The sequence below is a fragment of the Laccaria bicolor genome, genomic scaffold (assembly GCF_000143565.1).
Source record: "Laccaria bicolor S238N-H82 LACBIscaffold_94 genomic scaffold, whole genome shotgun sequence".
NCBI classification, from domain to species: Eukaryota; Fungi; Basidiomycota; class Agaricomycetes; order Agaricales; family Hydnangiaceae; genus Laccaria; species Laccaria bicolor.
In genome coordinates this window covers 51,902-67,644 of record NW_001889965.1, presented here as the reverse complement: position 1 = coordinate 67,644, position 15,743 = coordinate 51,902, and the positions used below count along the sequence as shown (strand labels likewise).

The 15,743-nt window shown below is 47.3% G+C and overlaps 1 protein-coding gene across 1 annotated transcript; it reads right to left on the bottom strand.

Moving 5' to 3' along the window:
* Window positions 1–1,785: 1,785 nt before the first annotated feature.
* LACBIDRAFT_318533 (uncharacterized protein) lies at window positions 1,786–5,786 on the bottom strand (the record flags this gene model as incomplete). Its single annotated transcript, XM_001890390.1, has 17 exons — window positions 1,786–1,813; window positions 1,874–1,897; window positions 2,224–2,247; window positions 2,644–2,646; window positions 2,854–2,856; window positions 2,924–2,926; window positions 3,274–3,276; window positions 3,344–3,346; window positions 3,554–3,556; window positions 3,694–3,696; window positions 3,963–4,101; window positions 4,152–4,346; window positions 4,399–4,481; window positions 4,533–4,705; window positions 4,754–4,786; window positions 4,836–4,909; window positions 5,759–5,786. The coding sequence occupies 17 exons, from the start codon at window positions 5,784–5,786 to the stop codon at window positions 1,786–1,788; spliced, it is 822 nt and encodes a 273-aa protein (XP_001890425.1).
* Between the last annotated feature and the right edge of the window lie 9,957 nt (window positions 5,787–15,743).

Sequence of the window (15,743 nt, the reverse complement as noted above, 5' to 3'; positions counted from 1 at the left end):
AAGGTGGTGGTTGAGAGGAGAGAGTGCTTTGTTTGTTGATGATGCCCAAATCAAGTGTTGGCATTTGCCGATGCTTGATTTGGGCGTCAGGAATTCTGTTCTGTCTTATTCCGTGAGCATTCCTTCCAGGTGATCACCGGAACCATTCCACGGAATTCTTTGATCAATTTGGCAGGGCCCTCTGCCAAATTTGATTCCTCCGGAATTCCAGGAATTCCCCGGATTCTGCCGGATTCCAGCAGGAATCAGTGGAGGACAATAAAGACCTCCAAGTTTGGTTGATCGGCTATGACGAGGTTCGCCCTTCGCCCTATTTTGTCCTACACTAGCTAAACTGAAACAACAGAACCGCACCCCACTTACCCCCTCCCAAATCTTCCAAGACATCTCAGCAGACCATGCCCAGAAAACAGTAACAATCAAGCCCTTCATCCACTCCACCTCTCTCCAAGCCGCCTCCATGCATCCATGCAAACACGCCAGTGTCATGAAGAAAGTCATAGAATGGATGAACCATAGTGTCGTTGAGGAACAGCTCGCGCAGCGCGGTAAATCCTCTTCTTCGTTGGGCAAGGACACCCCAAAGAAAGAGAAGAAATGGCCGTTCAGCCAAAAGTCATCTGGGAGCGCCAAGGACGTTCAACAGCTGCAAGCTGGGGCTGAGGAAGAGGAGGTGGAGGGGATGAGGGTTGATTTTTATCTGGTTGTTTTCCTCAAGTTTATTGCTAGCATCGTGCCAGCTATTGAGGTTGACTCGACCACATCCTTTTGAGTTTAATGCCACTCTCCCTTCATCTGTACCTCCCCAGTCCTCCCTCATTGCTAGCCGTTGTTTCTTGTACCTGTATTTTTTTTACCACTGTTGGTACTTAGAGCTCCTCTTTCTTTGTGAATACGTTGCAATGTGGAATATGTATCTATCTTTCATGTTTTTCTGACAGACTTTGGAGAATGTATATCATCTCACCCCCCTCTAACAACTCTTCCAACTCCCATACACATACACTGTGAAGACAACTCAAGGGCACCCTTAAGCCATGGAAGCTTGAGAACATGAAAAGCTTGTGGACTTTAAAAAATTACCATCCTTGACTTTCTTTTGCTCAAATGACACAATCTATTTTTTTTGGGAACAACGAGGCAAAAGGTGCATCATAATGGGTGCTAACTAGAGACATGTGCTGCATTTATGAAATTCTGGGAAGGTGGGCTGAAACTTTTATAAAGCTTAAATCAAATAAATGAGAAGACCTTGGAAGACTTGGAATATTGATACTCACGAAGACGATTGTCCATGGCAATCTTTACAAGAGCCTGTTTCTTTTGTTCCTTGGTTTTCATATGAGAGGCCTCCTCAATGGCAGTATTGATTTTTGCCATGTCAATAGACAAGTTGAACTTTTGCATGGCTAATTTGTAGGGGGCAGGGGAATCTGAAGGTTTCTGTTTCCACAGAAAAAAAGAGTGCTCTGCAATGATAGCAGTCACTGAGCAGTAAAATAGTAGTTATGATAGAGTGGTCATAAATGAGAGTAGACACACCAATACATAGAAAGGCAATGTCCTTGAAGGATTTGGTATTGTGAATCTGGATAGAATTATGTGGTGGTCAGAATAATGAATAGCATTTACACAGTGAAGCTAGTGAAGGTTTACCAAGGACCAGTCTGTATGGTTGAGGACATCCTTTGCCTAAAATAGTAATTGGTTCAGTCAATACTGGTTTTTATAAAAATATTGGAAGAAACAATAAAATACTCACTGTCTATTTGAACAAGTGGAGTTTCATAAGTGTTTTTCTAAAATTGTAGAACTGAACTCACAATCTCATCATTTCTTAGCAAAATGAAAAGAGAAGAAAGCTGAGACCTACCTTCTATTTAAAACACAGGGCACCCTCTTATCAACAACAAGCAGAGAAGAACAGCCAGATCGTGACTTACATCCTGTTCAAAACCCAGAGCATGCTCTTGTCAGCAACAAGCAGGAAGGGCCAGCCAGATTCTGACTTACAACCTGTTTAAAACCAAGAGCATGCTCTTGTCAGCAACAAGCAGGAAGGGCCAGCCAGATCCTGACTTACAGCCTGTTCAAAACCCAGAGCATGCTCTTGTCAGCAACAAGCAGGAAGGGCCAGCCAGATTCTGACTTACAGCCTGTTCAAAACCAAGAGCATGCTGCAGTCAGCAAGAAGCAGGAAGGGCCAGCCAAATCCTGACTTACATCCTGTTCAAAACCCAAGGCATGCTCGAGTCAGCAACAAGCAGGAAGGGCCAGCCAGATCCTGACTTACATACTATTCAAAACCCAGAGCAAGCTCTTGTCAGCAACAAGCAGGAAGGGCCAGCCAGATCCTGACTTACATCCTGTTCAAAACCCAGAGCATGCTCTTGTCAGCAACAAGCAGGAAGGGCCAGCCAGATCCTGACTTACATCCTGTTCAAAACCCAGAGCATGCTCTTGTCAGCAACAAGCAGGAAGGGCCAGCCAGATCCTGACTTACATCCTGTTCAAAACCCAAGGCATGCTCCAGTCAGCAACAAGCAGGAAGGGCCAGCCAGATCCTGACTTACATACTGTTCAAAACCCAGAGCATGCTCTTGTCAGCAACAAGCAGGAAGGGCCAGCCAGATCCTGACTTACATCCTGTTCAAAACCCAGAGCATGCTCTTGTCAGCAACAAGTAGGAAGGGCCAGCCAGATCCTGACTTACATCCTGTTCAAAACCCAAGGCATGCTCCAGTCAGCAACAAGCAGGAAGGGCCAGCCAGATCCTGACTTACATACTGTTCAAAACCCAGAGCATGCTCTTGTCAGCAACAAGCAGGAAGGGCCAGCCAGATCCTGACTTACATCCTGTTCAAAACCCAGAGCATGCTCTTGTCAGCAACAAGTAGGAAGGGCCAGCCAGATCCTGACTTACATCCTGTTCAAAACCCAGAGCATGCTCTTGTCAGCAACAAGCAGGAAGGGCCAGCCAGATCCTGACTTACATACTGTTCAAAACCCAGAGCATGCTCTTGTCAGCAACAAGCAGGAAGGGCCAGCCAGATCCTGACTTACATCCTGTTCAAAACCCAGAGCATGCTCCAGTCAGCAACAAGCAGGAAGGGCCAGCCAGATCCTGACTTACAGCCTGTTCAAAACCCACAGCATGCTCTTGTCAGCAACAAGCAGGAAGGGCCAGTCAGATCCTGACTTACATTCTGTTCAAAACCCAGAGCATGCTCTTGTCAGCAACAAGCAGGAAGAGCCAGCCAGATCCTGACTTACAGTCTGTTCAAAACCAAGAGCATGCTCTTGTCAGCAACAAGCAGGAAGGGCCAGTTAGATCCTGACTTACATTCTGTTCAAAACCCAGAGCATGCTCTTGTCAGCAACAAGCAGGAAGGGCCAGCCAGATCCTGACTTACATCCTGTTCAAAACCCAGAGCATGCTCTTGTCAGCAACAAGCAGGAAGGGCCAGCCAGATCCTGACTTACATCCTGTTCAAAACCCATAGCATGCTCTGGTCAGCAACAAGCAGGAAGGGCCAGCCAGATCCTGACTTACATCCTGTTCAAAACCCAGAGCATGCTCTTGTCAGCAACAAGCAGGAAGGGCCAGTCAGATCCTGACTCACCCACTGTTTATAACCCAAGGCATGGTCTTGTCAGCAACAAGCAGGAAAGGCCAGCTAGATCCTGACTCACCCACTGTTATAACAAAAGCATGATCCCATTAGCATCTACTTGAGGCCCACTGGATGTTGGCTTACCGCCTGTTCATATATATTATTTTGTTCTACCACTGTACAGTCAAGTAAGGTCCACATACCATATGTGGAAAATAACTCAGTATCTTCTCAACCATCTTCCTCCACTCTCTCTTTTCTTTGAATAACTTCCAATCTGGAAAGACAACTCTGTTATTCTAGATAATCAGCAATTTACCAGCATATAATTCAAAATGAAGCAACTACCTTATAATTGCATATTCAATTGACAGAGCCACATTATTTTGCTGCACTGTAAGAAACAGCTGTAAGAGTGTATCATCTGAAAAGGTAGCTGCTGTCTTCTGCAGCAGTTCACTGCAGTCACTTGTGGGATTTTGCATATCTGTTAAATGCAATTAATCTATTGTCAATGAGTCAATGAGTTTGTTATACCTCGAAAATACACATGATCCTTGGGAGGATACTTTTTCTTGTAGAGTTGCTGACCAAAATTCTTTTCAAACATGGCAATTGACTCTTCTGGAGCTTTATTTGCAGCAGCTTCAACATCCATTCCAGTATCAACCAGGCGCTTGATGGTTTGGGCATCAAGCATATCTGCTTTTGTAAACAGGACAATAACAGGAACTGCACAAAAAGAAAAAGGTGAAATTCAAGAGATTATCAGTAATTTACCCACCTCTACCAGTCCCACACTCATTGAAAAAATTTAACTCTGCCCTTGTAATTGGCCTGGCTTCATCATTGATTGGGATGCAGTACCTACACAGGATGTATTCAGATGCACTTCAATGTTGCCACTCAGTCACTTACCAAATCACATGCAGATGATCCTTGAGCTCTTTGTTGGTTGAACATTTTTGGACAAAGTCCTTGACTTTATCCAACTCAGATGTTCTGCCTGCTTCAAACCCACGTGAGTCATGAAAGACAAATGCTGTATTGCTCTCAAATATCATTTCATTCTCAATATCATGCTCCCCTCTCTGCCACACCTTCAGTAAAATGTAATAGGGAGTGTAGATCCACATTACCTGTGCAGTTGGATCGAGCTTGGATGAGTCAATCTTTTTCACATCAATAATGATAGATGATGATGTCTAGAGCATGGAATACCTCATGACCATCCTGACTGAAAATTTTCGGCTGTTCTGTTGTAGTGCAAACTCGCTGGAGGATGGTTGTCTTCCCTGCATTGGCGCGGCCAATGATGAGGACGCGAAAACGCTTGGTGAGCCTTCGAACTTTGCGTGCTCGTTCCCGTTCTCTTTCTATATCCTCCGTGGCTTGGGATTCAACATTGGGAAGTGACATTTGTCGCTCGGATGCCTGAGATGGTGGAAGTGGTGAAGAATCAAGATACTTAAGCGCCACGGGCAGTGTATTGTTTGGTTATGCTGGGTCAGCCACTCGAGTGACGTCACTGGCCCGCTCCCCCCAGCTTCTCGTTCTTCCATTGCACGACTTTATTCCCTTGACTCAATTTCCAACATATACCCACGTCATTGGCTCCCCAACTGAGCTTTTCAATCTGCCCACGACGATCGTGAAAGCGCGCAAGTTTGTTGCCAGATCTGAATCAACCAAACGGCGAGGGAGAGGGCGAGTACAAACTCCAGGTGAACTTTCCCTGAAGTTTTGTTACAGTCCAGGTGAATGCCCCTTCGAGTCGCCATTTGAGCTCCAGCAGTGGCATGAGTTCTCCACTTAGCACAGACAAGTCTCCTCGGCAGTGGGTCTTGCCACGACGTCATTTTCCTTCATTGACCACGTAGAGGACTCGAACTATGGTAACTGAAAACCTAGTGAAGAAGATGGGCAGTACGAGACTAAATCCTACTTGGTACGATTATCAGCGACGATTCTATCATGATGTGCCATCCCGTTTTGCTGATAAAGTCCCCGTCTCAGCCAAGAATCGCCATAGCCATCCTTTCGCTGTTCTCCCCCATCTTCAATTGTCACACCCCCTACTCATTTGTCCTTGAATCGCGATGTCCATGTACGTTTCCACATTCACTTTACGCCTGAAGACGTACCTTCGATCTTGAGTATGCTCCCTACCATCAGGGAATAAGGCTACATCAAGGCCTGTAAGCAATGTGCATCCGCATCGAAGGATACAACTCACATCGTCCTTACCAAAGTATGTTTGCCCTTTTCATCATCGCCGTCACGGCTAGCGAGTCGTTCTATCGTGCTAGACGCAGAGAAATATCACAACTACGCTGCACAACCCCAAGAAGTGAATGTATACTTGCCTTTCCTCCCCAGTTCCCCTTAGACGGGGTTGCTACGACTTGGGCCGGCAAGCACTCAACGAGACTTTTTTAGTGTACACTTAACGACTTTGCCCGGCGCGTTTCGAGCATGCGTTTCAGTGTATTCACAGCCAAAGAGCGTTTGCACCGTTGAAGACCGACGACGGTGAGCAGCAAATGACGCTTGCTTCATAACCCAACTTCCACACGTTCGAAGCACCTGTCTCTTAGTGCCGCAGGAATATCCCTGCGATGCAAACCCGAACGGACGTCAATCCGGACAGAGCTGGAGACTGCTATTCCTGGGTTTTGAGGAGTCGAAGTGGTGATGTATGTCGAAAGACTGAAAGCTGTATTTAATTGGGTCGTCCTTTGCCAGCGTTCTAGAATAGGATACAGTAATTACATGAGTTACGACAGAGATAGTCGCAAACTCAACGACTACCATTAACAATGACCTTGCTATTTGAATTTGAGCGGAAAAGGCTGTATGTGATTACACATGACCGTCCTGTCAATCAGAGTGGCAGCGATTGTAGGGCCGATCTGCGCATGAAGGGTTTAGGGAAATGCGACACAGGCATAGACAACGTACCGACTCTTCAACGAAGGTTTGTGGTTCTAGTTTGCCGACGTCATGGCTGATGTAGTGGTCATGTAGGTGTCCAGATGTCCTTCCAACCAGTCTAGGACAAGGGCTTGTAGCTGGTGGGGTTGCATCAAAATCGACATTCCACTTTTTCATTTCCCATTGCCCTAATAGAATAGCCAAGATAAGTATACATAGTTCGTGCATCACACTCAACCCACCTAACCGCACAAACCAGCTTGTTCCGTTCTGCGCTAAGCAGCACCGCACGTCTACGTAGTTCTGGGCACTGGATTCAAAGCTGGCGGTGAGAAGCCCTCGGATAAAATTGGGTCAGTCAGTCCGTCCGTCCGTCTTGAACAGTGAGTAGCGCTTTTCTGGCAGCCTGAAAGGTAACTGATTGGTAAATCAGATACGAAGAGCTCCCGTCGATGAGGGCTTACCATCTCAGCACGTTGAACTGTCCGGACCATTGGGTGTCGTCCTCGTCGCAATCTTGAGTCTGTTGTTGGTAAGCATACAGACAAGTGAGAACGGATGTAACAGACCCACCTCGACTTGAAACGTCGATGTCCTGCTTGTAATCTATGACAGCGATGAGATGCACGAGTTTGCCCCCCTCTTATTGGACACGTCATTTTGGTGAAATACTTCAAAAGTAGGCCCTTACATACAACGAACCCGCATTCTGAGCCGATCATGGGCATCGAGTTGTACATCCCTTCTGGGATCAAGATTTGTCGCGACTGATTATCGGGGAGTGTGTGAGAGTTGCAGTGGGGGACGATTCTCTTTATATCTAGAATGATTAGCTTCGTACGAGGTAAAAAGGTCGAGAAAAACTCACAAGCAGTGCGTACAGAGGGAAGGTACTAGTTTGTATAAGTGCCAGGCTTGCAGTGCCTAACACGTAACAAGTTGTAGCTACAGCTTATGGGAAGGGAAAGCCTGCTTCATTCGCGTATACTATCGCTTCCACACTGGGCAGACACCTAGTATTCCCGATGTGTCTTAAGGTGCTCGGTTTTGAACATGGGCCCCCACAAACATTGTCACTCTGGAGAAGATGACACCGAAGAGCGCTTTGCTGGCGGCCTCGAACACGTACAACTTCACCTTTTGATTTATAATTAGATCAAGAAGTTTCCGTAAAACTGTAAGACCTTACAGGACAGCACTTTCGGACTTGCCATTTGAAGCGAGGGGGCGGGACATATCCTTCCCTCACAAAAGTTGGTGGTGGTGAACGTATAATAGTCAGCTTCAGAAAAGGGGCGAAGCGCAAGAAACAACTCACCGAGAAGGGCGGAAGATCAAAATCTCCACACACACTTGAGGCCACCCACTCTGCACCGACGTCGCTGTCTACAGAGCCGCAGGCTCACAGAGGTCCTTTCTCTCTTTTGACCCATACTCCTCTCTCCCAAAAACCTCCCGGGGCCAGAAATACCGTTGCTGATCGACATATTCACGAAAGGCATGGAGGCCCATGGAGTTTGAGAGTATGAGCTGGGAGCGTAGCCGGGGGGCTTCCTTATTGAGGCTGAGAAGACGCGAAAGAGCCCTTCGCCGACGAGGCCCGGAACACAGTAGCAGTACAGGTCGTATTCAGAGATGGTGGAGAGGTAGATGGAGCCGGTGATGGCTGCTTTGTGGGCATAGTCTGCCATGGTGGTTTCCATTTTTCAGAATCCAAGGTTGAACTCGACAGAGTGGGGGGTCGAAGACGAACGCGACAAACGGTAGCAGGAGTGAATGGCACCCTCGAAGATGAAGTCGACGTCGAAGAGTCCAAAGAGGGAACAATACCCATACCATGCACGATACACTCCTGCAAAGGTTTAACGGACGAACATGCTCCCTCTCGTTCGTATCCGCCGTCTGAGACTGGGCTTGAGAAGCACAACAAAATGGTGATCCCCCCCCCCCCCCCTTCCGAGATATTAAGTGCGTATTGCGTAGTGGAGTAGAGGTTCTTTCCCAAGTCCAAACTTTTTGAATCTCAACTTCCTTTCACGTCATTCAGGCCAACGGAAACCCTGGCATTCCTCCTCACTGGAAACCTAAAATCAAGCACAACATCCTCAGGAACGCGGTTCGCCAACCCAGCATCAAACACGTCGATTCTAGTAATGGAGGAAGGACTTCGCGTGGCGATGAAGCGGAAACGACGAAGCAGAGTTCATGTTGTCCGATACAGGGAAGTTTGGATGAGGGTCTGGATGAAGGGTTGATAGAATCTGAAGTGGGGGGAGAGGCAGTTGAGGGGGAAGACGCGGGATTCGAAATGGAATGAGGGATTTAGGCGGAAGGAAAACTTTGGAGAAAAACTTTGTTGAGGAAGGGCCGAGTGCCAGTCATAATATGGGAATCAAATCGAAACGCCCGATTTCAATCTCCTCTGCTGGACACCATGCAGCTGTTCGAGGAGGTTGTCTGCACGCAGTGAGGTGGGCCATGTAAACTCGGATGGCGGGATTAGGATCTGAAGGGGAGAGGGAGTGCGAAGGAGTCTAAGGGTCGAAGCCATACGATTTTGGTGGGTGTGTAGTGCTTCAACGAGTTCTGGTTTACACCGACGTACTCGTTGTGGACAAGCAGTTGTGGAGGGCCTGTGAATAGGCCTTCAGCAGGACTTGATCACATCGCCGCCGCAAATCGCACGCTTCTGAGGGTGGCAAACATTATTGTAAGAATTTATGTAATGAAAGAATCTCAACATTCGAGAGACGTACCTTTGTCTCAAAGTTTTCTGTTTGTGGTGCAACTCAAGGCCAGGGTGAAGAGGAGAAGGGAGTCGTATTGCCGTATGTTTGCAATTGATTGAGTTGTCTACATAGTAGTAGAACGTTCACCTGTTCCCTACCACCATAGGTCCAAACGTTGCCTTCTTCGCCGTGAACGTGGAATTTCAGCAAGACGGTATTGCGCGTGCTCGCCGATGAAGGCGTTGAGGAAAAAAAGCGAGCGGTATCTTAGATCAGGCGTACTTGCGTCATTCTCCTTTCTTTCATGTTTGCCTATAAGAGTCGGCAATGTTCCCCACTCAGAGGCAAATTCCGTTTTATTCATACCATTCCAGTACGCTCTCCGACGATATTCTCTCAATAAGTGGCGATTAATGTTAATCTTCAACAGCTTAGCTTCAATCGGAGATGTTGCGATGTTTGACGAAGCTAGGTTTTGGCTCGGTTAGAATCGCCAACGACGCCGTGACCAACTTGACTACGCAAGACGATCTTCACAAATCTTGAGCGACACTCAAATTGACTACTTATTTCCGTGAGGCTCTATGAGGTGGGTCTTCTTCGGGTTTTCTTCAACCAACTCATTATATTGATTTTTATGACGAACATTCGCAAGTATTAACTGGATGCCACCAAAGAACGCAAGCTGGGGTTTCACTACCTCGTTCAAGAGGAGCCGAAGGGCTTCAAGGGGAGGCTAGAGGATTTACGAAACCTTGGGGATGGCTCTCTTACCGAGATTGTGAGTTGCGCCATGCTCATTCTACTGGCGAAAATACTTATCCAGAGTTTAGTGTGAAGACTTGTTGAATTACTTTGGCGAACTAAGGTTACTGCTATTCTGTGGAAGAGTGCGAGGCGCCTCACACGACTGTCTTTCAACCCTTTACTACAGCGGGTGCGAAGCTCCATCGTGTGGCGTTGGCATATGGAATCATCCGTTTCGCGGAACGTCCGCGCTCGGACACACGTCTTGCAGAATCCCTCAGGGAAAGGTTTCCATGAGCCTCGTCATCTACAACCGATGCTTGTCTTTCGAGAAATTCCAATGCCACCGCGGCTCATCTTGTCGCGAAGCGCATTCTCCGTAATGCGCCGTGGAAGTTCGTCGTGTCACGTTTCAGAAAGACGCCTAGTGGTTAGATCTCGATCCCTCGGAGGAACGGGAACGGGGCCACATCACAATACGTTCGACCGGTTTGCTTTGAAAGTAAGCCTGTTACTGGCTTTGTTGTGTATGTGCTTACCTATCATACTAGGTCTTGGCTCCTATCTGGATTTTCACCCAACACGACCCAAAACGCACGCTCTTTTTTCTTGGGTTGGTGGTACACCCGTATTGGGTTAAACTTTTGGTCAACATGTTAAGGAAAGCTTCTGCTCATTTTGACCAGAACGAGTAATGGCACCTGGAACATCGACTTCTAGCACTGCAACGACATTTGCGGGCATGAACTACGTCGACGCGCATCTCCATGAATCATGACAACTTGGGATTATTGTTTTCCAGGTGAGCCGGGGCAACACGTCAGAATTCTATCTACTGACTATTTGCCTACATAGCGTTTGTTTCCATTCAAGTCACAATTTCACCTTCTTCTTTCAATCCGGGGCTTCGATTTCATATCTAGGGGTGGCACCGCACAAATTTCTAACATGCCCTTACAAAGTCATATTTCATCTTTCACAAAGTCAATGCACGCCGTAGGTTGTGGAGACTGGAGGAGGAGCACACATGGCTCCGCAGCTCGACACTACTTCTTTCAAATGTGACCCGCTCCTCTCCGTAAGTACGCTTTCTGATATTCCCATTTTCTCTCGCCTCTAACGTAAGTTGTACCTAGATTATCAACTAGCCGCAACGGGCCAACAGTACGTTCGCAACCGAAAGACCTTGGCGTGCACTGGCACAATCGTGGAGAAAGTTTGCTACTTTGTAGAACTTCCAACCATCATGCGATGCCCTTTATAAGCACTGGTCTCCGACAGCATGGCGGAGGTCATAGGACACACCCCGTACTCACTTCGGATACCCAAATCACCCTTTATTATTTTCCGCGGACGCTTCTCGAGGCGATCCCCACCTTACCCCCCCTTTTGAGGACGGTCATGAACAACTGATGACACTACTAACCTTCTGTTCTGTGCTGTGAATGTAAGGCAGAGGCCTGTACGGGTTCAATGTCGCGTCTTCCTCGCTTTTCATTTCAACGGACTCAATCAACCAGCTACTACTGCTCAAGCGCTCGCAGGTGATACCGTCACATCTTCTGACAGTCACACCGAGCGCCTTATCAGACACCATCACTTGAAACGAGGCTAAAATTTCTATTTCAGTCAGTCTTCACCCATGCCTGCCGTGTAAAGCGTGTTCCGAGCGCTAAGCCCCTCCCTTTCACCAAAACCACCATGTCTGCCGCGAGGGGTAGCTCAACGGGAAGCCCCAGCGTTGAGATTACAGGTAACCTCCCAGGTTTTTGCCCGAAGTCAAACATCTGACACCCATTGACTAGAAATCCGCGTTTCATCCCAGCACATCCTCAAATCGGTCCAACTTTCGATTGGATCGTTCGAGCGGGAATCACCTTGTCTCCTGAATGCAAAGACCCACAACTTTGAGTTGTCATCCCCCTGGTGAGCCGATGATCATGTGTGCCATTGGACGACAAACCTAATCAAAGCAGTCAATTTTCTGTTTCAGAGCCCCTCTATCTGCAAGTCCGATTCCGTGGATTGTTTCATGCTGCGTCGAAGAACAAGATACCTCTCGATGAACTGCTGAGCAAGGTCGGCCCCCACTTCTCCGGAAAACAAGGCAAGTGCCTCCCTTCTGCAATCGCTCCTGTCTTGCTGATGCAGGACTTTCTACTCTAGAATGGTCAAAATCATTTGACAGGTTCAATGTCGTCCTGAAGTTTAGCCGATACGCGGGGGTGTGTGCACTTCTTTTTCAAACGCAAAAGCGTCCGCCTAATGCAGGTGCTATCGATCTTAGAATGCTTTAACCAAGGCAGAACCTCCGACGAGTGGCGACCTACGACCCACAACGGATGAGTTATTCAAGTTGGTCAAACGGTTAGTCTGCTTAATCCCCGACTACTCTGACTTACCTTACCACTAGGTTCCGAGTCCTGGTCATTGGCAAAGTAGCTCTCTTATACCTCTATTCTCAGGTATTAGCTCACAGTTTGTTTTTACAGAGTGGTGTAGGGAAATCTTCCCTTATCAACGAATGCTTCGGCGTCAAGGATGCTGTGAGGTCACTTCCCCGTCTTCTCAAGATCCGCTGCTAAAGCTTGTCCTTCCCCAGACCGTGGCTCATTCAGAAGCTGGCGTGTCGGATATCAATACTGAGATTATAGCCAGCGAAAACGGAAGATTTGTTCTGCACGACAGTCAGGGATTCGAGCATGGAGAGGGTGAAAACTTTCAGAAAGTGGTCGATTTTTTGAAAGCTCGTAAGAAGATGTCCAATGTGAGGGATCAGGTACATGCTGTCTGGTATGGTTACTGCTCCTCGATCACCTGAGTGAACAAGATGATGAAGGTGTTGCGCAGGCTTTGTTTCCCGGTGTCCTTGTCTAAAGGTGACCGTTTGTTCGAGGCTGGGGTGGAGGAATTATTCCGTATGAAGTCTAACGGAGACCTCGGCCCTGGTAGGTTCTTGGTGTTCTCTGATCAACGATGGCTCACTGTTTGATTTAGTTCCTGTGATCACCGTTTTTACCAAATATGATAAGTTGGTAGAGCAGGTTGAATATGGTAACAATCTAGAGTTCCACAAATGCAACAAACATTTGGATCGGGAAACCCGAAATGCACGTCTTGCTGAGGAGACAGCAGCACAGTTCCAAGAATTGTGCGTTGGTCCCTTCGAAAAGGTCGTCGGCATAGACATTCCGCACATTGCCGTCTCAAGTAAGCTACAAGAGACATCTTGAGCTTGTGCTTATACTTGCCAACACAGCCAATGAAGAATACAAGGATACCAGAAAGATGTTGAATGAGCTTGTCCGTCTCACTGCTGACTGTGTTAAAAACACCCTGGCAGTTGACGTTGCCGAAGATGTTGCGCTGGTCTCCGCCATCGCCCAACGCGTGAATCCAGCTGTAAAGATCGATGCGGTGATTGCGTGAGCATTCAAACGTTCGTCTTCTCTTGATGTCATGCTGACACCTATTTCAAGGGTTGGGAAGAAGCGTATGAATCTTTCGGTGTGCTCAGTGAAAGTTAAACTAAGCTACCCCTTTTTTTGTCAGGTTATTGGATGGGTCTCGCAGCTAGCGTGAACTTTCCAGGAAAAACTATAGAAGAATGCTTACAGGTTCTACATACTGATATCGTTGAAGTGTGGAACATTCAAGATGGTTGCGGGGTAAATACTCTAACATCATTCCATTTCTCGCACTTATGGAAACTGTGCTCTTAGTATCTGGAAAGCAAGGAACTGAAAAAGCTAATGATCGAACTTGTTGGGAATCAATATGACGAGCTGTCAGATCCCAACACCATATTGTATGTCAATTTTGTCGACTGTGCCACCTTATTTTTTACAACTTGTCAGTCCCCGTGCTTATTCACTGCTTGGTGGCTTGACTGCGTTAATTGGGGGTTTAACTTCACCTGCTGCTCCCATTGTGATTCCTATTGTTGTGTCTCTCTTTCTGGCAAAATGGATTTTCGATGTGTACAAGCAATCGTATGTCTTCCTCACTATGCCATGTTAAAACGCTAAGCAGGAAAACTTTAGGGCACTCATGCTGCAACGTTTAATGGCATACATCGTTGACTTCACAATTATTATGCAAATAATTTTTGGCCTCCTGGTGAATGCCCGTCTACACCTTTCCCGCCGCTTGATCAAGCTCGCCTTTAAGGCCTATAGCATTTCAGACGAAAGGAGCAAAGTTCACAAGGAGATTAAGGAACATGTGAAGCTGGCAGGCCGCCTTGACCGGGATGCAGCTCTAGCGAAGATCATCCAATTGATCAAGGAGTATCAGATGAAACCCGAGAGTATGGAGAAGCTACAAAGTGCAGTTAAGGCCTTCGAGAACAATGAGGACGAGGATTGGGGCGTAGGCAAAGCATGACTTAATGATTTGATTCCCTGTCTACGATGTTGTCTGTATACATGTGCCGTAATCCGAACAAAAATGATCATGAACCGCGAAGTTGATGTATCAAATAAAAAATACAAGTGCGCCACTAATTTGAACGAAGAGAAGCCCGTAGAATAACTTTGTATAGGACCAAGAGCTGGTGTGATGGTTAAATGGAGGATATACGTGAAAGGAACACAGCTTCCTTCTACTAATGCAGGCTGCTTCAGCTTGCACAATGCCCTTTCCGGAGTTTCCCTCATGTAGCTCTCGACCAAAAACGTTTCCCTTCTGAACGTGCCAGATGACATGGTTGAAGACTCATGAAGAGCCCTTGAAGTCCCTAGCAGTCTGCTGTTCGTGTTACAACCGAGTGAGTAGAACATCGTAGGCGAAAGATGAGTACCGACTATAGATGATGAGGTATTCGATAAGTTCATCGACCGCTCTGTGCAACTATTGCGAAAAAAATCCCAGGAAAAGGCGCAGAGGTGAATCCGATGATATATCCCATTGAAGGACGTTCGTGAATGCTTGTTTAGTACTGATTCAGAAAGGTGGTGAAAAGTTGATGGGGAACACCCAAGTAAACAAACTATATCTCAAGAACCTGAACGTGAAGGACGGACTCGTAACGTGAAGATTGTGGGGGCCGCCGTGGGATGGCCAAGGGATGGCTGGACACTGGACTCTTTGTCAGTCTCTCCAGTTGTTGACCTCGTCATGGATGTCCTCAGGCTCCCGTGTTGTAGATTTTCCTGTTCTCCTCGTCTCGTCTGGTTCGCAGCTGTAAAGGACACTGCAAGGCTCAGAATGGTTTGTGGGAGATTGTTGGCAGTTTTGTGGGTGTTTGCCGCCTCTTTCCTCTATGTACCTTCCTCAATGGTCGCAGATTCAGCTAAGTCGGAATGCACAAATGACAGCGACTTCTCGAGGAACAACAGCTCATTGCAAGTCATAACTCAGGTTTGTATCTCGGTGTAGGTTTTCAATGAACGATATATTGGTTGTTCTGCGGCGGGCAAGGCGCGTTGGGGCGGGTGTGGTAAGCTCTGCGGCCATGATACTTGCCATCGCTCATGCTATTCCTCTTCAGGCTATCGAAGTACAACACAGAGCCAGCAAGGACCCAGGGAGCTACCCAGGTTTGAAGCACCTCGTACCGCACAGACCAGCTTCTCTGTTCCACGCTGAGCAGCACCGCACGTCTACGTAGTGCTGGGCAATGGATTTGAAGCCGGCAGTGAGAAACCCTCGGATAAACTTGGGTCGATCTTGAACAGTGAGGAGCGCTTTCCTGGCAGCCTGAAAGGAAACTGATTGA